The sequence below is a fragment of the Coregonus clupeaformis genome, chromosome 15, assembly GCF_020615455.1.
Source record: "Coregonus clupeaformis isolate EN_2021a chromosome 15, ASM2061545v1, whole genome shotgun sequence".
NCBI lineage: Eukaryota > Metazoa > Chordata > Actinopteri > Salmoniformes > Salmonidae > Coregonus > Coregonus clupeaformis.
This window is the reverse complement of record NC_059206.1, coordinates 16020937-16039750: the sequence shown is the minus strand read 5'-3', so window position 1 is coordinate 16039750 and position 18814 is coordinate 16020937. Positions and strand designations below refer to the sequence as shown.

Here is an 18814-nt window from a genome sequence, read left to right as displayed (position 1 = left end):
TTCCCGTGTGTATCAAGAATGGTCCACCACCCAAAGGACATCCAGCCAACTTGACACAACTGTGGGAAGCATTGGAGTTAACATGAGCCAGCATCCCTATGGAATGCTTTCAACACCTTGTAGAGTCCATGCCCCGACGAATTGAGGCTGTTCTGAGGGCGAAAGAGGGGGGCTCAATATAAGGAAGGTGTTCTTAATGTTTTGTACACTCAGTGTATATCTTTGTGCTGTTTTTATCTTATCAGAAGAATGGACTGATCTGTAGATTAAATTCTAGGTAGATTAATCTTCAAAAGTCTGACTGAAGTAGTGCATTGCATTCGCAGGGGAAATTTGTGAAATCAACATTGATGAGTGCGAGAGCCAGCCGTGTCTGAACGGTGCCTGGTGCGAAGACGGCGTGGCCAGCTACACCTGCCACTGCCCCGAGGCCGAGCCTGACAAGCTACCCTGGGGTGGCCACCACTGCGACACCCAGCTCCTGGGCTGCGTGGACCAAGAATGCCAGAACGGCGCCACCTGCCACCCGTGGCTGGAAGAGGAAGAGCATGGCCACACATGCCTCTGCCCCCACGGCTTCTACGGCGAGCTCTGCTCCACCCCCACCACCTTCTCATTCTCCAGTCCGGGCTTCGTCCTCATCATGGTCACCCTGGAAGTGGAAGAGAGGAGGAGACGGAGGCATGCTGAGCACCACCACCACGGGAAGGGAGTGCGGCTGCGCTTTCGCACCACCTTGCCCGATATGGTGCTCTTCTATCGTGGCGATGCCGACAGCCACCTCCTGCTGGAGATTGTGGGTGGAGGTCTTCGTGCCAAGGCCTTCTCGGAGGACGCCGAGCTGGAGGTTGTGTTCTCCGGGCTGGTCAGCGACGGAGACTGGCGCGACGCTGACGTGTACGTGAACGAAGAGGAAGGGCTGGTTTTTAACCTGAAAGGTCCAGGATGCGACAGCGAAGGGTGCACGGTGAAGGATGGTGGTCCCAACGGGCCACACTTCGTTCCCTCTGAGGCGTTCGGTCACGTCTACGTGGGCGGTGCCCCCGGAGAGTTGCTGGAGAACACGAAGAGTGGCCACGGGTTTGTGGGGTGTGTGGAGGACCTGCTGATCGACTTCAAGGCCATCCTGCCCCACAACCTTCCAGAGGAGCATGCACATGAGATGGAGCTAGGCTGTAGCAAGACAGAGTGGTGCGAACCTGACCCCTGCTCCGGTCAAGGCCACTGTGTGGACCTGTGGATCAGCCACCGCTGCGACTGCTACCGGCCCTACCACGGTCACAGCTGCGCCGATGGTAAGCAACATTTACCTTCCAACAATGTATCTGCTAATATAGTCTTCTGAGAAAGACATCATTCACTTAGAAAATTCCATCCAGACCATTTTCTAATTAATCTCATTTGCAATTCCAAGAGCTCTAGCTCACTTCATCAAAGTCATTTTTCAAAGATATTTGTCTTCACTTTTTGATGAGTAATTTGCCATAAGGTTTGGTTCCACTTTATTTGGATAGCCCAGATAGTCCATCGGTAGATGCTTTACAGATGGTCATACTATCAACAAACTATCTGTTGATAACCAACTGCTTGCTAAGGTTAAGGTTAGGGTTAGGGCTAGGGTTAGTAGATAGTTAGTTGAAATGTTACTGATAGTCTGTAGAGCAACTACAGATGGACTATCCAAATAAAGTGTTACCTAATGTTTTTCTATGGCCAGGACAGGTACACATGGTTGCTTCCTCTGGTTCAAGTTTGTATTTATTTCCTTTTATCTGTTCTGACAGAGTTCCCCTCCTGGACGTACAGTCATGAGGAAACTGGGAGCTACAGCGCTTATGACATCGGCACTGATCACGGCGCCAACTTCAGCGTCTCCTTTTTCCTGCGGTCTCTGAAGCCCGACGGCCTGCTCTTCCAGCTGAGGCGACCCGGAGAAGAGGGCGAGGCCTATTTTAATGTTTACCTGGGCATGGGGAGAGTCCTGGTCAGCTCCGTCCCTGAAAGCCACCCACTGACGGCACCCATCGTCGTGACCACGGGAAAGAAGCAACTTCTACATGTCGAGGTTCAGTCTGGGCGGGTGTTCTTCCAGCACGCCGGCCTGCGCTACGGAATAGGTGAGGTTCCCGAGGTAGAGGTCCACAGTGGGGACCTGGCCTACGTAGGGGGTCTCCCTGGGGTGGGGGAGAACTCTGAGGCCTGGGGGGGACACTTCAAGGGCTGCCTGCAGGACCTGCGTCTGGACGGAGCGCATCTGGACGTGGATGCATGGAACAGCACGCTAAATAACTCAGAGGGAGAGGTCTACTTCCCCGCCGATGCTGAGAATGTAGAGCCGGGCTGTATTAGCGACAACACCTGCCAGGTAGGACTGACTACACTAATACCCCTATTGTAATAACATGTAATAATATTGTATTAACCGGAAGCGTGTCATGGTATAAGACACAACATGATTATCAACATTAGAAGGAAATACTACAGACATGAGGGGTAGGCTGTAAATGTGACATGTCAACTGTATCAAAATTCAGATTAACTTGAAATAGAAAGACATGGTCAGTAATGAATGAGGACAACTCAGTTGCTTGTGACTGGATTAAAATTGACTAAATTATGTTTTAATGTTCACTGAATGTTGTTTTGGTCTCAAGCCGAAGCCATGCCAGAATGGAGGAGACTGCACCATCACCTGGAACGGCTTTGTATGTTCGTGTCCCGTGGCTTTCACCGGAAAGACCTGTGAGACGCGTGTGTGGTGTGTCAGCGACCCGTGTGTCAATGGTGGACATTGTGTGGACCTGACTGATGGATATGAATGTGAGGAAATATTTAACTAATTCTCAGCTTGAAGAAAATCACTGAAGTCTGGCAAAACTGCTTAGTGTTTCTTCACCATTGCTTTCTTGCAAAAGCATTGCAATTTTAATTTATTTTAGTGTATAGCTGTCTTTGCATGAAAGAGAAAAATCCCACACACACAAAATGCATACTAGATAGCTTTAATAAAACAAAATAGTGGTGTTTTTGTCTGAAGTCTTACCCACTTGTTAACCCTCAGGTGTGACCAACGCTACCTTCGAGAACAACCCGGTGCAGTACAGTGCAAAGGGTTCCCTGGGCTCGCCTCTGACCCACGTGTACCTGGAGCTCCGTACCCGCTCAGAGAACGCCGTGCTGCTCCGAGCCTCCCACGGGGCTGAGCTCCTACTGGTGGGACTGCTGGACTCCTCTATCCGCGTCGAGATCCACGGCGGCAACAGTGTGGAGGTGCTGACCTTCTCCGGCGTGCGACGCGTGGCTGACGGCGGTTGGCACCGCGTGAGCATTGCCATGGCCGACCCGGACAGCGAGGCGTCACACTGGGTCATCACCGTGGATGGCATCACCGACGCCAGCAGCACCCCTGAGGAGGCAGGTGCCCTGCACTTCCTCAACGAGGAAGGGGCGGAGGTTGCTATCGCCGAGAGCTTCACAGGCTGCCTGGGCGCCGTAAGGGTCAACGGGGTCTATCTACCATTTGTGGACGACCAACACCCGCCACAGCCTGCCCACTTCCACAGAACGGGCGACGAGGAGATCCACATGGGCTGTACGAGTGCAGACGTATGCCATTCGGACCCGTGCCAGAACGGCGCCATGTGCAAGGATCTCTTTAACAAGTTTGGCTGCATTTGCGAGCCAGGTTGGGAGGGAGAGAAGTGCGAGGTGGACACGGACGAGTGCGCGTCCGGGCCCTGCGTCCACGGCACCTGCATGGATGAGTTGGCAGGTTTCGAGTGCGTGTGCGACCCGGGGTACGGGGGCGTTTCTTGCGATGAGGACCTGAATGAGTGTGAGGAACATGGCTGTGAGAACGGGGGCTCCTGCGTGGACTGGGTGAACAGCTACACCTGTGAGTGCACAGACGACTTCACCGGCCCACTCTGCCAGTGAGTAGCCTTTCTGTTTACACCAACCAATTAGTGTCACAGTAAGTGCCAGGGATCATTGTCATGTGGAACAACAGATTCTACGATGATTTTTTATCTAGCTAGGATATTCTAAATATAAGTTGCATGATTATATACTTTTGATGAACAGGAACCCTACACTCTTACACTTATTGTGGACATTGGATAGTTTTCAATATAAAACAGGCTTTGGGTCGCCATTGTGAAGGTGTAATTCTGTACATTACCCACAGGTGGACTTATCCTCCACTGACATGCGAAGAGGATGTTCAGTGTGAAAATGGGATCTGCCATGACGGACTGTGGGGGGCCAACTGTACCTGTGTGCCCGGTTTTGCAGGGGAGAGGTACGTTCCCGAAGCTCCTCTCAATAGCGTGGGACAAAAATGGTTGATATGCACAAAATAATACTGATTATAAATGGCGCCGGAGAAGATGGCTGCCGTTTTACAGCCCTCTAACGAATTGTACTATTATGTGTGTTTTTCGCGTTATTTGTAATTTATTTTGTACATAATGTTTCTGCCATCGTCTCTTATAACCAAAAAGAGCTTCTGGATATCAGGACAGCGATTACTCACCTCGGATTGGACTAATAATTTTTCTTCAACGAGGCGGCCGCGAAGGATATCCTACAGACACCCGACAAGGCCCAAATCCCTGTCATTCGCATGAGGAAGAGACAGAGATATCGTGGACGTAGGTCGGGGTGCCTTGTAAGGATCCGACGGCGAGCGAGTAAACTGCCTCTTCCATCAGTCCTATTAGCAAATGTTAAATCATTTGAAAATACATTGGACGACCTAAGATTACGGTTATCCTACCAACGGGACATTAAAAACGGTAATATCTTATGTTTCACCGAGTCGTGGCTGAACGACGACATGGATAACATACAGCTGGTGGGATATACACTACATCGGCAGGATAGAACGGCTGACTCCGGTAAGACAAGGGGTGGTGGTCTGTGTATATTTGTAAACAACAGCTGGTGCACAAAATCAAATACTAAGGAAGTCTCAAGGTTTTGCTCGCCTGAGGTAGAGTATCTTATGATAAGCTGTAGACCACAGTATTTACCAAGAGAGTTTTCATCTATATTTTTCATAGCCGTCTATTTACCACCACAAACCAATGCTGGCATTAAGATTGCACTGAATGAGCTGTATAAGGCCATAAGTCAACAGGAAAAAGCTCATCCAGAGGCAGCGCTCCTAGTGGCCGGGGACTTTAATGCAGGGAAACTTACATCCGTTCTACCTAATTTCACGTGCAATGTTAAATGTGCAACCAGAGGAAAAAAAACTCTAGACCACCTTTACTCCACACACAGAGACGCATACAAAGCTCTCCCTCGCCCTCCATTTGGCAAATCTGACCATAACTCTATCCTCCTGATTCCTGCTTATAAGCAAAAACTAAAGCAGGAAGCACCAGTGACTCGGTTAATAAAAAAGTGGTCAGTTGACGCAGATGCTAAGCTACAGGACTGTTTAGCTAGCACAGACTGGAACATGTTCCAGGATTCTTCAGATAGCATTGAGGAGTACACCACATCAGTCACTGGCTTCATCAATAAGTGCATTGATGATGTCGTCCCCACAGTGACCGTACGTACATACCCCAACCAGAAGCCATGGATTACAGGAAACATCCGCACTGAGCTAAAGGGTAGAGCTGCCGCTTTCAAGGAGCGGGACTCTAACCCGGACGCTTATAAGAAATCCCGCTATGCCCTCCGACAAACCATCAAACAGGTAAGGAGTCAATACAGGACTAAGATTGAATCGTACTACACTGGCTCTGACGCTCGACGGATGTGGCAGGGCTTGAAAACTATTACAGACTACAAAGGGAAGCACAGCCGCGAGCTTCCCAGTGACACAAGCCTACCAGACGAGCTAAACCACTTCTATGCTCGCTTCGAGGCAAGCAACACTGAAGCATGCATGAGAGCACCAGCTGTTCCGGATGACTATGTGATCACGCTCTCCGTAGCCGATGTTTAGTAAGACTTTTAAGCAGGTCAACATTCACAAGGCCGCAGGGCCAGACGGATTACCAGGACGTGTACTCCGAGCATGTGCTGACCAACTGGCAAGTGTCTTCACTGACATTTTCAACATGTCCCTGACTGAGTCTGTAATACCAACATGTTTCAAGCAGACCACCATAGTCCCCGTGCCCAAGGACACTAAGATAACCTGCCTAAATGACTACCGACCCGTAGCACTGACGTCTGTAGCCATGAAGTGCTTTGAAAGGCTGGTCATGGCTCACATCAACACCATTATCCCAGAAACCCTAGACCCACTCCAATTTGCATACCGCCCCAACAGATCCACAGATGATGCAATCTCTATTGCACTCCACACTGCCCTTTCCCACCTGGACAAGAGGAACACCTACGTGAGAATGCTATTCATTGACTACAGCTCAGCATTCAACACCATAGTGCCCTCAAAGCTCATCACTAAGCTAAGGATCCTGGGACTAAACACCTCCCTCTGCAACTGGATCCTGGACTTCCTGACGGGCCGCCCCCAGGTGGTAAGGGTAGGTAACAACACATCTGCCACACTGATCCTCAACACGGGGGCCCCTCAGGGGTGCGTGCTCAGTCCCCTCCTGTACTCCCTGTTCACCCATGACTGCATGGCCAGGCACGACTCCAACACCATCATTAAGTTTGCCGACGACACAACAGTGGTAGGCCTGATCACCGACAACAATGAGACAGCCTATAGGGAGGAGGTCAGAGACCTGGCCGTGTGGTGCCAGGATAACAACCTCTCCCTCAACGTGACCAAGACAAAGGAGATGAATGTGGACTACAGGAAAAAAAAAAGAGGACTGAGCACGCCCCCATTCTCATCGACGGGGCTGTAGTGGAACAGGTTGAGAGTTTCAAGTTCCTTGGTGTCCACATCACCAACGAACTATCATGGTCCAAACACACCAAGACAGTCGTGAAGAGGGCACGACAAAGCCTATTCCCCCTCAGGAGACTGAAAAGATTTGGCATGGGTCCTCAGATCCTCAAAAAATTCTACAGCTGCACCATCGAGAGCATCCTGACTGGTTGCATCACCGCCTGGTATGGCAACTGCTTGGCCTCCGACCGCAAGGCACAACAGAGGGTAGTGCGTACGGCCCAGTACATCACTGTGGCCAAGCTTCCTGCCATCCAGGACCTCTATACCAGGCGGTGTCAGAAAAAGGCCCTCAAAATTGTCAAAGACTCCAGCCACCCTAGTCATAGACTGTTCTCTCTGCTGCCGCACGACAAGCGGTACCGGAGTGCCAAGTCTAGGTCCAAAAGACTTCTCAACAGCTTCTACCCCCAAGCCATAAGACTCCTGAACAGCTAATCATGGCTACCCGGACTATTTGCACTGCCCCCCCACCCCATATTTTTACACTGCTGCTACTCTGTTAATTATTTATGCATAGTCACATTAACTCTACCCACATGTACATATTACTTCAACTACCTCAACTAGCCGGTGCCCCGCACATTGACTCTGCACCGGTACCCCCCTGTATATATAGCCTCCCTACTGTTATTTTATTTTACTTCTGCTCTTTTTTTCCTCAACACTTTTTTGTTGTTGTCTTATTTTACTTTTTTATTTAAAATAAATACACTGTTGGTTAAGGGCTGTAAGTAAGCATTTCACTGTCATTTCTGCACCTGTTGTATTCGGCGCATTTGGCCAATAAAATTTGATTTGATTTGAAAAAATACAGCTGTTTACAAATCAGGCATTACAGGGTAGCACCGTTTGAAGAAAAAAACAGCTTGGGGTGATAGAGATGGATACCAGAATATATTATTTTATTTTATTTAACATTTATTTAATATATCTATATATATCTCACACGTTTCCTATGGTCTAGACTTTAAATATCCTTATTGTGTTTTCCTCCTCAGGTGTGAAACGGAGATAGATGAGTGTGAGTCGAACCCCTGTCAGAATGGTGGCTCCTGTATCGATCGAGTCAACAGGTTCTGGTGTGTGTGCCTACCTGGCTACAGCGGCCTGTTCTGCGATACAAGCGTAAGAACTCTCGACTTCTTCATTCTTCTACTCCTTCTCTTCCAAGTAATTTTGCACTTGTCATCTATAATAAATCATAAGCATTTATAAAGTTTTTTTAATCTTTACAATGCATGAGCCTTTATAAATACCTATACAACGTTTATTAATGTTATAAAGATTTAAGGATATATAATGGTTTATTCATGATAATTATTATGACGTGGAATATTTGTTGTTGTTGTTGCATTAGGTCATTTTAGAATTAGCCATAGTCAGTCACTCATCACTGACGTTTCTCCCTTGGTTCCTTGATTGTTCCCGCCTTGCAGAAACAGCCCCAGAAAGAGAGGGTGCCGTGGCTGGTGATAGCCATCCCCCTGGTGTGCCTCTGTGTCCTGCTGGCTGTCATCGGCATCACCTTCATGGTGCTCACTGCCCGCAAGAAGCGCCAGTCAGAGGGCGCCTACAGCCCCAGCACTCAGGAGGTGGCCGGGGCGCGCCTGGAGATGGACAGCATGCTCAAGGTTCCCCCCGAGGAGCGGCTCATCTGATCGGGTCATAAAAGCTGATCCGAGAACTGTACATGTTGCTAGGCAGAGTCACGCAAAAAGCCGCAAAAGCAGATCTGAGAGCACCGCACTGCTGGCAGCTGCGTGAGACTCACTTGAGACAATATACTCTGTATAGTCAGTCTAGCTGGCTGGAGGGAGATACAGGGAAAGAAGACATGAGCTGCTGCCCCCTGCTGGACCGATGGACATGTTACTGGCCCAGTGGTGCCGTGTATTTGTGTTTTGTTTGCCTGATCTAATGTGTGAGTGGTTTTGAGGATCTTGGGGAGGGAGTAGAGGTTAAAGGAGTGAGGGTGGGCAGTGAGGGTTGGTTGGTAGAGAACTGACAGTTGGAGGAGTGGGGGTGGGCAGTGAGTGTTGGTTGGTAGAGAACTGACAGTTGGAGGAGTGGGGGTGGGCAGAGAGGGTTTGTTGGTAGAGAACTGACAGTTGTAGGAGTGGGGGTGGGCAGTGAGTGTTGGTTGGTAAAGAACTGACAGTTGGAGCATCCTGGTTGGGGAAGTCAAAGGACCAAAGGACAACCGCTTGTCTCCCACAGACTGAGAGGAGGCTCCAGTCCAGTGTAACACTGGCATATGCTCTAGGACTGAGCGTTGGGAAGATGGACTGGATGGACTTTTATTTTTTAAGAAATACAGCACCAGTCAAAAGTGTGGACACACCAACTCATTCAAGGGTTTTTATTTATTTTTTACTATTTTCTACATTGTAGAATAATAGTGAAGACATCAAAACTATGAAATAACACATATGGAATCATGTAGTAACCAAAAAAGTGTTAAACAAATCAAAATATACAGTGGGGGAAAAAAGGATTTAGTCAGCCACCAATTGTGCAAGTTCTCCCACTTAAAAAGATGAGAGAGGCCTGTAATTTTCATCTTAGGTACACGTCAACTATGACAGACAAAATGAGAAAAAAAATCCTGAAAATCACATTGTAGGATTTTTAATGAATTTATTTGCAAATTATGGTGGAAAATAAGTATTTGGTCAATAACAAAAGTTTCTCAATACTTTGTTATATACCCTTTGTTGGCAATGACACAGGTCAAACGTTTTCTGTAAGTCTTCACAAGGTTTTCACACACAGTTGCTGGTATTTTGGCCCATTCCTCCATGCAGATCTCCTCTAGAGCAGTGATGTTTTGGGGCTGTCGCTGGGCAACACAGACTTTCAACTCCCTCCAAAGATTTTCTATGGGGTTGAGATCTGGAGACTGGCTAGGCCACTCCAGGACCTTGAAATGCTTCTTACGAAGCCACTCCTTCGTTGCCCGGGCGGTGTGTTTGGGATCATTGTCATACTGAAAGACCCAGCCACGTTTCATCTTCAATGCCCTTGCTGATGGAAGGAGGTTTTCACTCAAAATCTCACGATACATGGCCCCATTCATTCTTTCCTTTACACGGATCAGTCGTCCTGGTCCCTTTGCAGAAAAACAGCCCTAAAGCATGATGTTTCCACCCCCATGCTTCACAGTAGGTATGGTGTTCTTTGGAAGCAACTCAGCATTCTTTGTCCTCCAAACACGACGAGTTGAGTTTTTACCAAAACGTTCTATTTTGGATTCATCTGACCATATGACATTCTCCCAATCCTCTTCTGGATCATCCAAATGCACTCTAGCAAACTTCAGACGGGCCTGGACATGTACTGGCTTAAGCAGGGGGACAAGTCTGGCACTGCAGGATTTGAGTCCCTGGCGGCGTAGTGTGTTACTGATGGTAGGCTTTGTTACTTTGGTCCCAGCTCTCTGCAGGTCATTCACTAGGTCCCCCTGTGTGGTTCTGGGATTTTTGCTCACCGTTCTTGTGATAATTTTGACCCCACAGGGTGAGATCTTGCGTGGAGCCCCAGATCGAGGGAGATTATCAGTAGTCTTGTATGTCTTCCATTTCCTAATAATTGCTCCCACAGTTGATTTCTTCAAACCAAGCTGCTTACCTATTGCAGATTCAGTCTTCCCAGCCTGGTGCAGGTCTACAATTTTGTTTCTGGTGTCCTTTGACAGCTCTTTGGTCTTGGCAATAGTGGAGTTTGGAGTGTGACTGTTTGAGGTTGTGGACAGGTGTCTTTTATACTGATAACAAGTTCAAACAGGTGCCATTAATACAGGTAACGAGTGGAGGACAGAGGAGCCTCTTAAAGAAGAAGTTACAGGTCTGTGAGAGCCAGAAAACTTGCTTGTTTGTAGGTGACCAAATACTTATTTTCCACCATAATTTGCAAATAAATTCATAAAAAATCCTACAATGTGATTTTCTGGATTTTTTCTCTCTCAATTTGTCTGTCATAGTTGACGTGTACCTATGATGAAAATTACAGGCCTCTCTCATCTTTTTAAGTGGGAGAACTTGCACAATTGGTGGCTGACTAAATACTTTTTTCCCCCACTGTATTTTATATTTGAGATTCTTCAAAGTAGCCACCCTTTGCCTTGATGAGGACCAGCTTCATGAGGAATGCTTTTCCGAAAGTCTTGAAGGAGTTCCCACATATGCTGAGCACTTGTTGGCTGCTTTTCCTTCACTCTGCGGTCCAACTCATCCCAAACCATCTCAATTGGGTTGAGGTCGAGAAATTGTGGAGGCCAGGTCATCTGATGTAGCATTCCATCACTCTCCTTCTTGGTCAAATAGCCCTTACACAGCCTGGAGATGTTTTGGGTCATTGTCCTGTTAAAAAACAAATGATAGTCCCACTAAGCGCAAACCAGATGGGATGGCATATCACTGCAGAATGCTGTGGTAGCCATGCTGGTTAAGTGTGCCTTGAATTCTAAATAAATCACAGTGTCACCAGCAAAGCACCCACACACCATTACACCTCCTCTTCCATGCTTCACGGTGGGAAACACACATGCGGAGATAATCCGTTCACCTACTCTGCGTCTCACAAAGACACGCCGGTTGGAACCAAAAATCTCAAATTTGGACTCATCAGACCAAAGGACAGATTTCCACCGGTCTAATGTCCATTGCTCGTGTTTCTTGGCCCAAGCAAGTCTCTTCTTATTGGTGTCCTTTAGTAGTGGTTTCTTTGCAGCAAGTCGACCATGAAGGCCTGATTCACACAGTCTCCTCTTAACAGTTGATGTTGAGATGTGTCTGTTACTTGAACTCTGTAAAGCATTTATTTGGGCTGCAATTTCTGAGGCTGGTAACTCTAATGAACGTATCCTCTGCAGCAGAGGTAACTCTGGGTCTTCCATTCCTGTGGCGGTCCTCATGAGAGCCAGTTTCATCATAGCTCTTGATGGTTTTTGCGAATTCCACAAATTAACTTTTAACAAGGAACACCTGTTAATTGAAATGCATTTCAGGTGACTACCTCATGAAGCTGGTGGAGAGAATGCCAAGAGTGTGCAAAGCTGTCATCAAGACAAAGGATGGCTACTCTGAAGAATCTCAAATATAAAATATATGATTTGTTTAACAATTATTTGGTTAGTACATGATTCCATATGTGTTATTTCATAGGTTTGATGTCTTCACTATTATTCTACAATGTAGTAAAAAATAAAGAAAAACCCTGGAATGAGTAGGTGTCCAAACCTTTGACTGGTACTGTACATGAACAGGGGGCACCCACTTACCCCATCCTTACTAGAGCCTTGCACTTCTTGGATCAAGGTAGGGCAACAATCTTAAAGGGGAGGTTCAGTATTTTACAACTTTTACAACTAAATGTTTAATGGTTCCGCACCGTGAAAGCAGTTTATGGGCCAAAAGCAACTGTAATCAATGGGTTGGTTTTCTTTAAAAAGCCACTTTAGTCACCACTAGCAAAAAATCTACCCGACAATGCACTGCCTGTTGAGGACATAATGGCTGTCTTCCCCCCCAGAACTCTGCTCCTAAGACTAATTTATACTCCATGGTCACAATATGTGGAATTGTGGCACCACTACACACTCAAGTTTACACAGTTCTGGAATAAATTAAGCCTTGTGAGACCTCGTTCTCAGTCGGACTCTACAATCCCTCTCCCTTCCCAAATATGAATGACTGATTTTCTTTTTGTGTGAAGAGACTATAGTTTGTATATTTTTGGTCTTTCAAACGTGTTTGATTTTGTGTTTGATTTTAAGTTTAAATTTTAAGCACCTCACATGCACAAAGGGAGTTCTTCCACTCATTTTGTGTTACACTTAACGCGGCATGCTGACTGTCGTTTACAAATGGAGGATAAGACAATCGGGGATCTGAGCAGTTAGATTAGTCCATGAAACAACAGGATAGAAGTTTCTGATTTAGAATAATTTTTTATGACGTTTAAACAAACTGATGATGCAGATATCTGTGTTAAAGCCTGAGACACAGTACAGTATATTTACCTGTCCTTATTTGAAGTTGTCCCTCTCACCAAAAGCTAGGGTACTGTAAGTATGTGACTGGAAATGATGAAAGTAAGGCAAAATGTCACTATGCCTTTATCTTCTCCTCACATTCTCAAACAATTTGTCATACTTGGACTTTGACTGTATTGTCCGAAAATGTTTCCTTAAAAGTGAAGTGTTTACTGTTTCTTAATGCAAACATCAAGGCACAGCAAGACCCAACTGAAGGATAAGAGGAATGGGTTCCATCAAATCTTTAGCGAAACGTAATGTGATACAAATATGAACTATATACTGAGAAAACACTATTGTACTTGTATCCTAGTTCTTTTAAATACTGAGGAAAATCTAAATGTTTGTCTATTACTGTTGTAAATGATGTTTTTAAATGATTTGACTGTAGTTCTTTGCTGGTTTGTTCGATATCTGCATTAGTTTGCACTGTTTTCACATTCTACTTTCAGTGACACTGGACATTTCTTATGTTGATACTGTTCATACAAGGTTTTGCATAAAAAGCAAGAGTTCAAAATATGCAATAAAGACTGCACTGTATAGAGGATTCTACAAAAACACAACCTTGTTTTTATTGAACTGTAAAAATGTGTTAAAAAAAGACATAAGGAAAACTGAGTCAGCACATTTCAATTATGAGGCGATGGGTACTGTACCTCTAGCTGCTCGAGTGTCCCTTCAACTTCCAAGAGCTTTTGCAGTTCATTAGGCTAGCTTAGCTTTTAGCTTAGCCTAGCTTTGCTGAACTTAGGTTGGTTCCGATTTGTGAGGGAAATGCCTTACCTTTATATCTGGGTGTTGCCGCTCATAAGATTTGAATCTAAATGGTCAACATGCCAACAGAATCTGCGTCGGGGATAATGACGTCACACAGCCAATAAACCCACTGTAAAGAAACATAATGAGAAAGCAAATTTTCTTTCTTAGAACTCAATTTATTAACACACAGGTCCAACATACACTACTAAGGGTCTTTAGAAGAGGCAATAGTTACAGTCTTAGACTTCAGGGAATAGGGTGGTCAATAAGCAGACCACACTGCAGATCCAATGAGAGTGACCGACAGAAACATGGCTAGAAAATAAGAGAGAGAAAGAGGGGGAGCGAGAGAGGGAGAGAGAGAGAGAGAGAGAGAGGGAGCGAGAGAGAGGGAGAGAGAGAGAGAGGGAGTGAGAGAGAGAGAGAGGGAGCAAGAGGGATAGAGAGAGAGGGAGAGAGGGAGCGAGAGGGAGCGAGGGAGCGAGAGGGAGAGAGGGAGCGAGAGGGAGAGAGTGAGCGAGAGAGGGAGGGAGAGAGCGAGCGAGAGAGAGAGAGGGAGAGAGGGAGAGAGCGAGAGAGAGAGGGAGCGAGAGAGAGAGAGAGAGCGAGAGCGAGAGGGAGAGAGAGAGAGAGGAGAGAGGGAGCGAGAGGGAGAGAGAGAGAGGGAGAGAGGGAGCGAGGGACGAGAGAGAGAGAGAGGGAGAGAGGGAGCGAGAGAGGGAGGGAGGGAGCGAGAGAGGGAGGGAGAGAGCGAGCGAGAGAGGGAGCGAGAGGGAGAGAGAGAGAGAGAGGGAGTAAGAGAGAGAGGGAGAGAGAGAGAGAGAGAGAGAGAGAGAGAGAGAGAGAGAGAGAGAGAGAGAGAGAGGGAGCGAGGGGAGAGGGAGCGAGGGGGGAGGGGGGAGGGGGGAGGGGTACAGTATCGTCACAGACACGTGAGTGGAAACAGAACTTTTGGTGAACTTTTAGCAGCAAGCAAATCAGAATCAGTATAACTACCAGCTAAAGAAGTGAATGAAAAGAAGCCAGGCAGTGATTGTGTGACTGTGTTCTTTATAATCGTGAGATACACAAATGAGGAAAAGAAACAGAAAATAATGTATCCTAACTAAAAAGAAGTGTCAGTTGTATAAAAAAAGATCATCACATTTCTACAGGAAACATTCTTTGAGAACGGAGGGGGATGTGGAGGGGAGGTGGAGTTATGGACACCATCTACATCAGCAATAAATAGACACACCAAGGACTTTTGCCCGATGTAGATATGGATTAAAACATAATGGAGTATCCTTGACGGTAAGGCAAAGACTGTTGTCACTGAATGTTCAGTGATTCAATTAATACTGTGCTACTGTCTTGATCAAGTGTGAGTGAGATGTAATTTAATGCATTGCTCAGATTCTTAAAGCACACTTTAAATGTATTGTCAATCAAAAGTTACCACATCCCCTGAGAAAGGTGCATATAAACCATGGGCTGTGGAAATAACACCTTTTGTTTTTTAAACAACTTTGGTTCCTTGAAAAGCAATATATAAATCGCATGTATTAGTATTATTATTATTATTATTATTATTGAATGAATACTAGGGGTGAGAGCAGTACTAATGATTGTAGGCTCTGGTAAAATCAAGGTTTCTTATAAATACAATTAATACTTAGGGATGTCTAGATATAGCCAGGTAAATATTGACAGCAAATTATTACTAATCACTTGTAATTATCGCCACCTTGGGTAATGTATGACTAGCTAATCAATGTCACTAACACCGTGCTTCAGAGAAAAGTCTGTATTTTGGCATTATTTTGCAAACCTTTTTGAATAAAACAATTAAAAGGTACATATTATAAATGCATATTGCAGTATAGGTGAATCATCGTCTAAAACTGGGGGAAATATATGCAAACCATTTCAGGATTGACTAAGAAAGACATGAAATGTTACTGAAGTTCTTGCTAACTCATTAGTCCCATTTTGTGAAGTATCCCACAGATTCAATGAAATACATTCTCCATAAGCTGTTGTAACCGGAGAGGAGAAAAACGTGAAATTGTCTAACTCTGTTAGATTAACATGAGGAGTTCCAAAAGATGATACTTTACTTAATGTTTCTAGTATTAGCCGACACAGTACTTGATATCTCTCTTTAATCAATCATACACTGTACATTATATTTTGTTCCCTCTACACACAAAGCAAGGACCAAGACGTGTTCCAATTTAATTTTCCAGACACCATTTGACATGAGTTTGCTCTACAGCCTTACTGTATCTTCCACCACACTGTTAGCGTTTAGCGTTAGCATGTAGGAGTTCTCCCAAATGTTAGCCCTTGTGGATGTGATTACCCACAAGGCAGTGGGGGTTCATTTGTAGCAGTTGTCGGGACAAACGTCCTATAGTGTCACAGACTAGTGTCGTCTTACTTCTTGGTCTAGGTCCTGATTTGAGTAATTTCGGATCCAAACAGAAGCGCACTGGCAATCGATTGCAATCGCAACCGACAACGGTACCCATTTTGTCAGTACACACTTTACACACTTGCACACATAGTAGCAGCACACTGAGCAAGCAGCCAGTGACTCAGTAGTAGATTATCACTGTCCTCAGACACAGAAAACATGATAACACTCAGAATAAGGCCAAAATCAACAAGGGGAAAAGGGAATACATGGGATGAGTTTAAATAGCAAACATGATTGGTGCAACATTGGGTGGTTCTATATTCCTCCCCTACTACATAGGAATTTACAATCATGGGTTCTTAAAGTTTGACAAATGAATTAGCAAAAGTTTCACCTGAAAGATTGCTGTAACTGGCATAACGTAAACCATTTGAAGGTCCACAACCAACCCCGTTCAGCCAAAATGTTCTGGTGCATTTGACAACGGTCCATTAGTTAGTCCAGGCGAACATGTATCGTTCGAGTGTTTCCTCTAAAAACAAATTGCTCAACATGATGCCGCTGAAGACATTGAGGGTGGACTGACTGCATGTTAGGGATGTACCATAGATCGGACTAGAACACCGCTAAGCTGGGAAATCCACACACGCGGACTACTAGCTACCCTAATGGATTAGCATTACCATCGTAGCAACAGACACGGCTCTGACGGTTTCTGAGACATGATGGCCTTTTGGTGCCGGGTCCCAAGATAGAGTCAAGAGGTGTTTTAGAGGCCACACGCCTTCCAGTTTGAGCTAAGCTAAGCTAACGTCTAAGTGAAGGCATTGAACACACACAGCTAACACCAAGGGATACTGTGCAAGAGCGCACTAGCATGGGCTGTGTATGGTTGGCGTATACAGCGTACTGAAAGAAGCAAGGCCAGGTTGAGAGTCCCATTCCTGGCTGAAGGACGAGGGTGAGAGAAAGAGAGAGAGAGCAAGAAAGAGAGAGAGAGAGAGAGAGAGAGAGAGAGAGAGAGAGAGAAAGAGTGAGGCTTGAACTCCGACATTCAGCAGAGGGGGAAACGGGGTAGAAGGGACAGCTTGGAACCCAGCTTCTCGATTGGTCGCCTGACACACAGACTCTGTTACTCATTGGTCAGCAGCATAAGTTGGTGCAGGGAAGGGGTGAATAAGACAACGCCCATACGTGGAAAGTCAGGAAAGGGGTTTAGTCAAAAGTCTCCCACTTCCCCCGAAGGTCCTCCACCTTCTTTTTAGGTGGTGCAACGGCCGGCTTGGCCATGGCCAGTAGGTCTCCAAAGGGGTCCTGAGTCTCGATGGAGTCCTCTGCAGTGTTGGGAGGCTTTGGCAGTACCCTAGGGGCGGGGCTAGGGGTGGGGGCCGAAGGGGAGTCCAACAGGTTGGAGAGAGCGTGGTGGCTGCCTGAGGTGGTGGGGGGAGGACCGCCATGATTGGGAAAGGCAGGCCGCATGGAGCCCATGCCAGGAGGGAGGGTGGACCCCACGGGGGACGACAGTCTGTAGAGCCCCGGCATTCTAGAGAGAGGGTGAGGAGGGTGACCATGGGGGGAGGCGTGGAAATAGGTGGAGGTGGGAGGCCCGTAGGCACCGCCGCCAAAAGGATTCCCCGCTACTGTGGGCGAGTAGTGTCTATGGGTGGAGTAGCCGAGGGGCGGGGTGAAGGGGTTCAGGGGCATGTGTTGGTGGAAGGGGGGCAGGCTCTGAGGGTAGGGCCGTGGAGGGAGAACAGGCCTGGAGGATGGAGGGGCGGCACTGGACCGGGAGTCTGCTCCTTCCCCTGCCAAGGCTGGGGTGGTGGTGGTCTGGGCTGGGTTGTTCAGGGGGTCCAGGAGGCTGAGCAGGTCCACATCCTCCCCCTCATTGAAGTCCATCTTGGTGGGCTGCAGCATCAGGTCACCCCCCATCCCAAGGGCCTGCCGGAACTCCTGCCCCCCTGCTGTGGTGGTCACACCCTCCCCCACCACCCCCGCCCACGGCTTGGTCCGGGGCTGGGGAACCGGTGGCGCACCCAAGACCTTACCTGGCTCTGGGGTTTTCCTCCCCTGGGGGCGGGGGATGGTGATGCACTCCCCTTGGCTGGGGGTGGTGAAGGGATCCGGCCGCTCGGGGACCCCGGGACCGAAGCTCTCTCGGCTAGGGGGCCGTGGCTCTTCCAGGTCAGGGGGGGGCACGGACAGGGGTCGGTTCCAGTTCGGAGACACCCGGCCGGCCACGGCCATATCATCCTGCCCATGCATGCTCCACATCTTGTTGTAGGGGTTGGAGTGCTTGAGGCCTGGGAGGGTGCCACTCAGGTCCATCCGCTACAAAGGGAAGAAACAAGAGAACAAAACAGCTGATAACCAGTACTATCAAGTGCTGTGTAACGTAACATGAGTATAGATATTGGACGGAAGTCTAACAATTTTTTTAACCGGCTCGTGGGCCGTTATTTGGCATGCAAACCGGGAGTTTCAGACCCCTGAAATAGATATTTGATCCAGGTTTGTAGCCACCACATGCCACGTGCCCTCTGGTACCTGGTAGGTGGATTTCTGCTGCTCCTGGGGGTCTTTGGGCGGGCGGAGGTCCTCCAGACTCTTGGCCAGGCTGAGTTGCTGTCCCTCGGGCTCGTCCAAGCAGCTGAACATGTCCCCCAGCAGGTTGATGTCAGCAAACTTCTCCATCACCGGGCTGGGCGGGGCCGTGTAGGAGGAGCCG

At 47.3% G+C, this 18814-nt stretch overlaps 2 protein-coding genes across 5 annotated transcripts in view; one reads left to right on the top strand and one right to left on the bottom strand.

The window, feature by feature from the left end:
• The window catches only part of crb2a (crumbs cell polarity complex component 2a), a 36044-nt gene extending 26771 nt beyond the window's left edge, over positions 1 to 9273 (top strand). The window contains exons 7-13 of the mRNA XM_041897534.2: positions 327 to 1295; positions 1785 to 2365; positions 2655 to 2820; positions 3062 to 3932; positions 4187 to 4300; positions 7888 to 8014; positions 8326 to 9273. Of these exons, the coding sequence (XP_041753468.2) occupies positions 327 to 1295; positions 1785 to 2365; positions 2655 to 2820; positions 3062 to 3932; positions 4187 to 4300; positions 7888 to 8014; positions 8326 to 8547 (3050 nt within the window). The 3' untranslated portion in view covers positions 8548 to 9273. The remainder of the gene's footprint in view (positions 1 to 326; positions 1296 to 1784; positions 2366 to 2654; positions 2821 to 3061; positions 3933 to 4186; positions 4301 to 7887; positions 8015 to 8325) is intronic.
• A 5445-nt stretch (positions 9274 to 14718) lies between these two features.
• Positions 14719 to 18814, bottom strand: part of LOC121582028 (DENN domain-containing protein 1A) — a 168440-nt gene continuing 164344 nt past the window's right edge. For all 4 annotated transcript variants that reach the window (XM_041897530.2, XM_041897533.2, XM_045225006.1 and 1 more), the window contains 2 exons: positions 18634 to 18814; positions 14719 to 18417 (listed from right to left, as the gene is read on the bottom strand). The exon at positions 18634 to 18814 is cut by the window's right edge and continues 54 nt beyond it. In XM_041897530.2, coding sequence (XP_041753464.1) covers positions 17302 to 18417; positions 18634 to 18814 — 1297 coding nt within the window. In that variant the 3' untranslated portion in view covers positions 14719 to 17301. The remainder of the gene's footprint in view (positions 18418 to 18633) is intronic.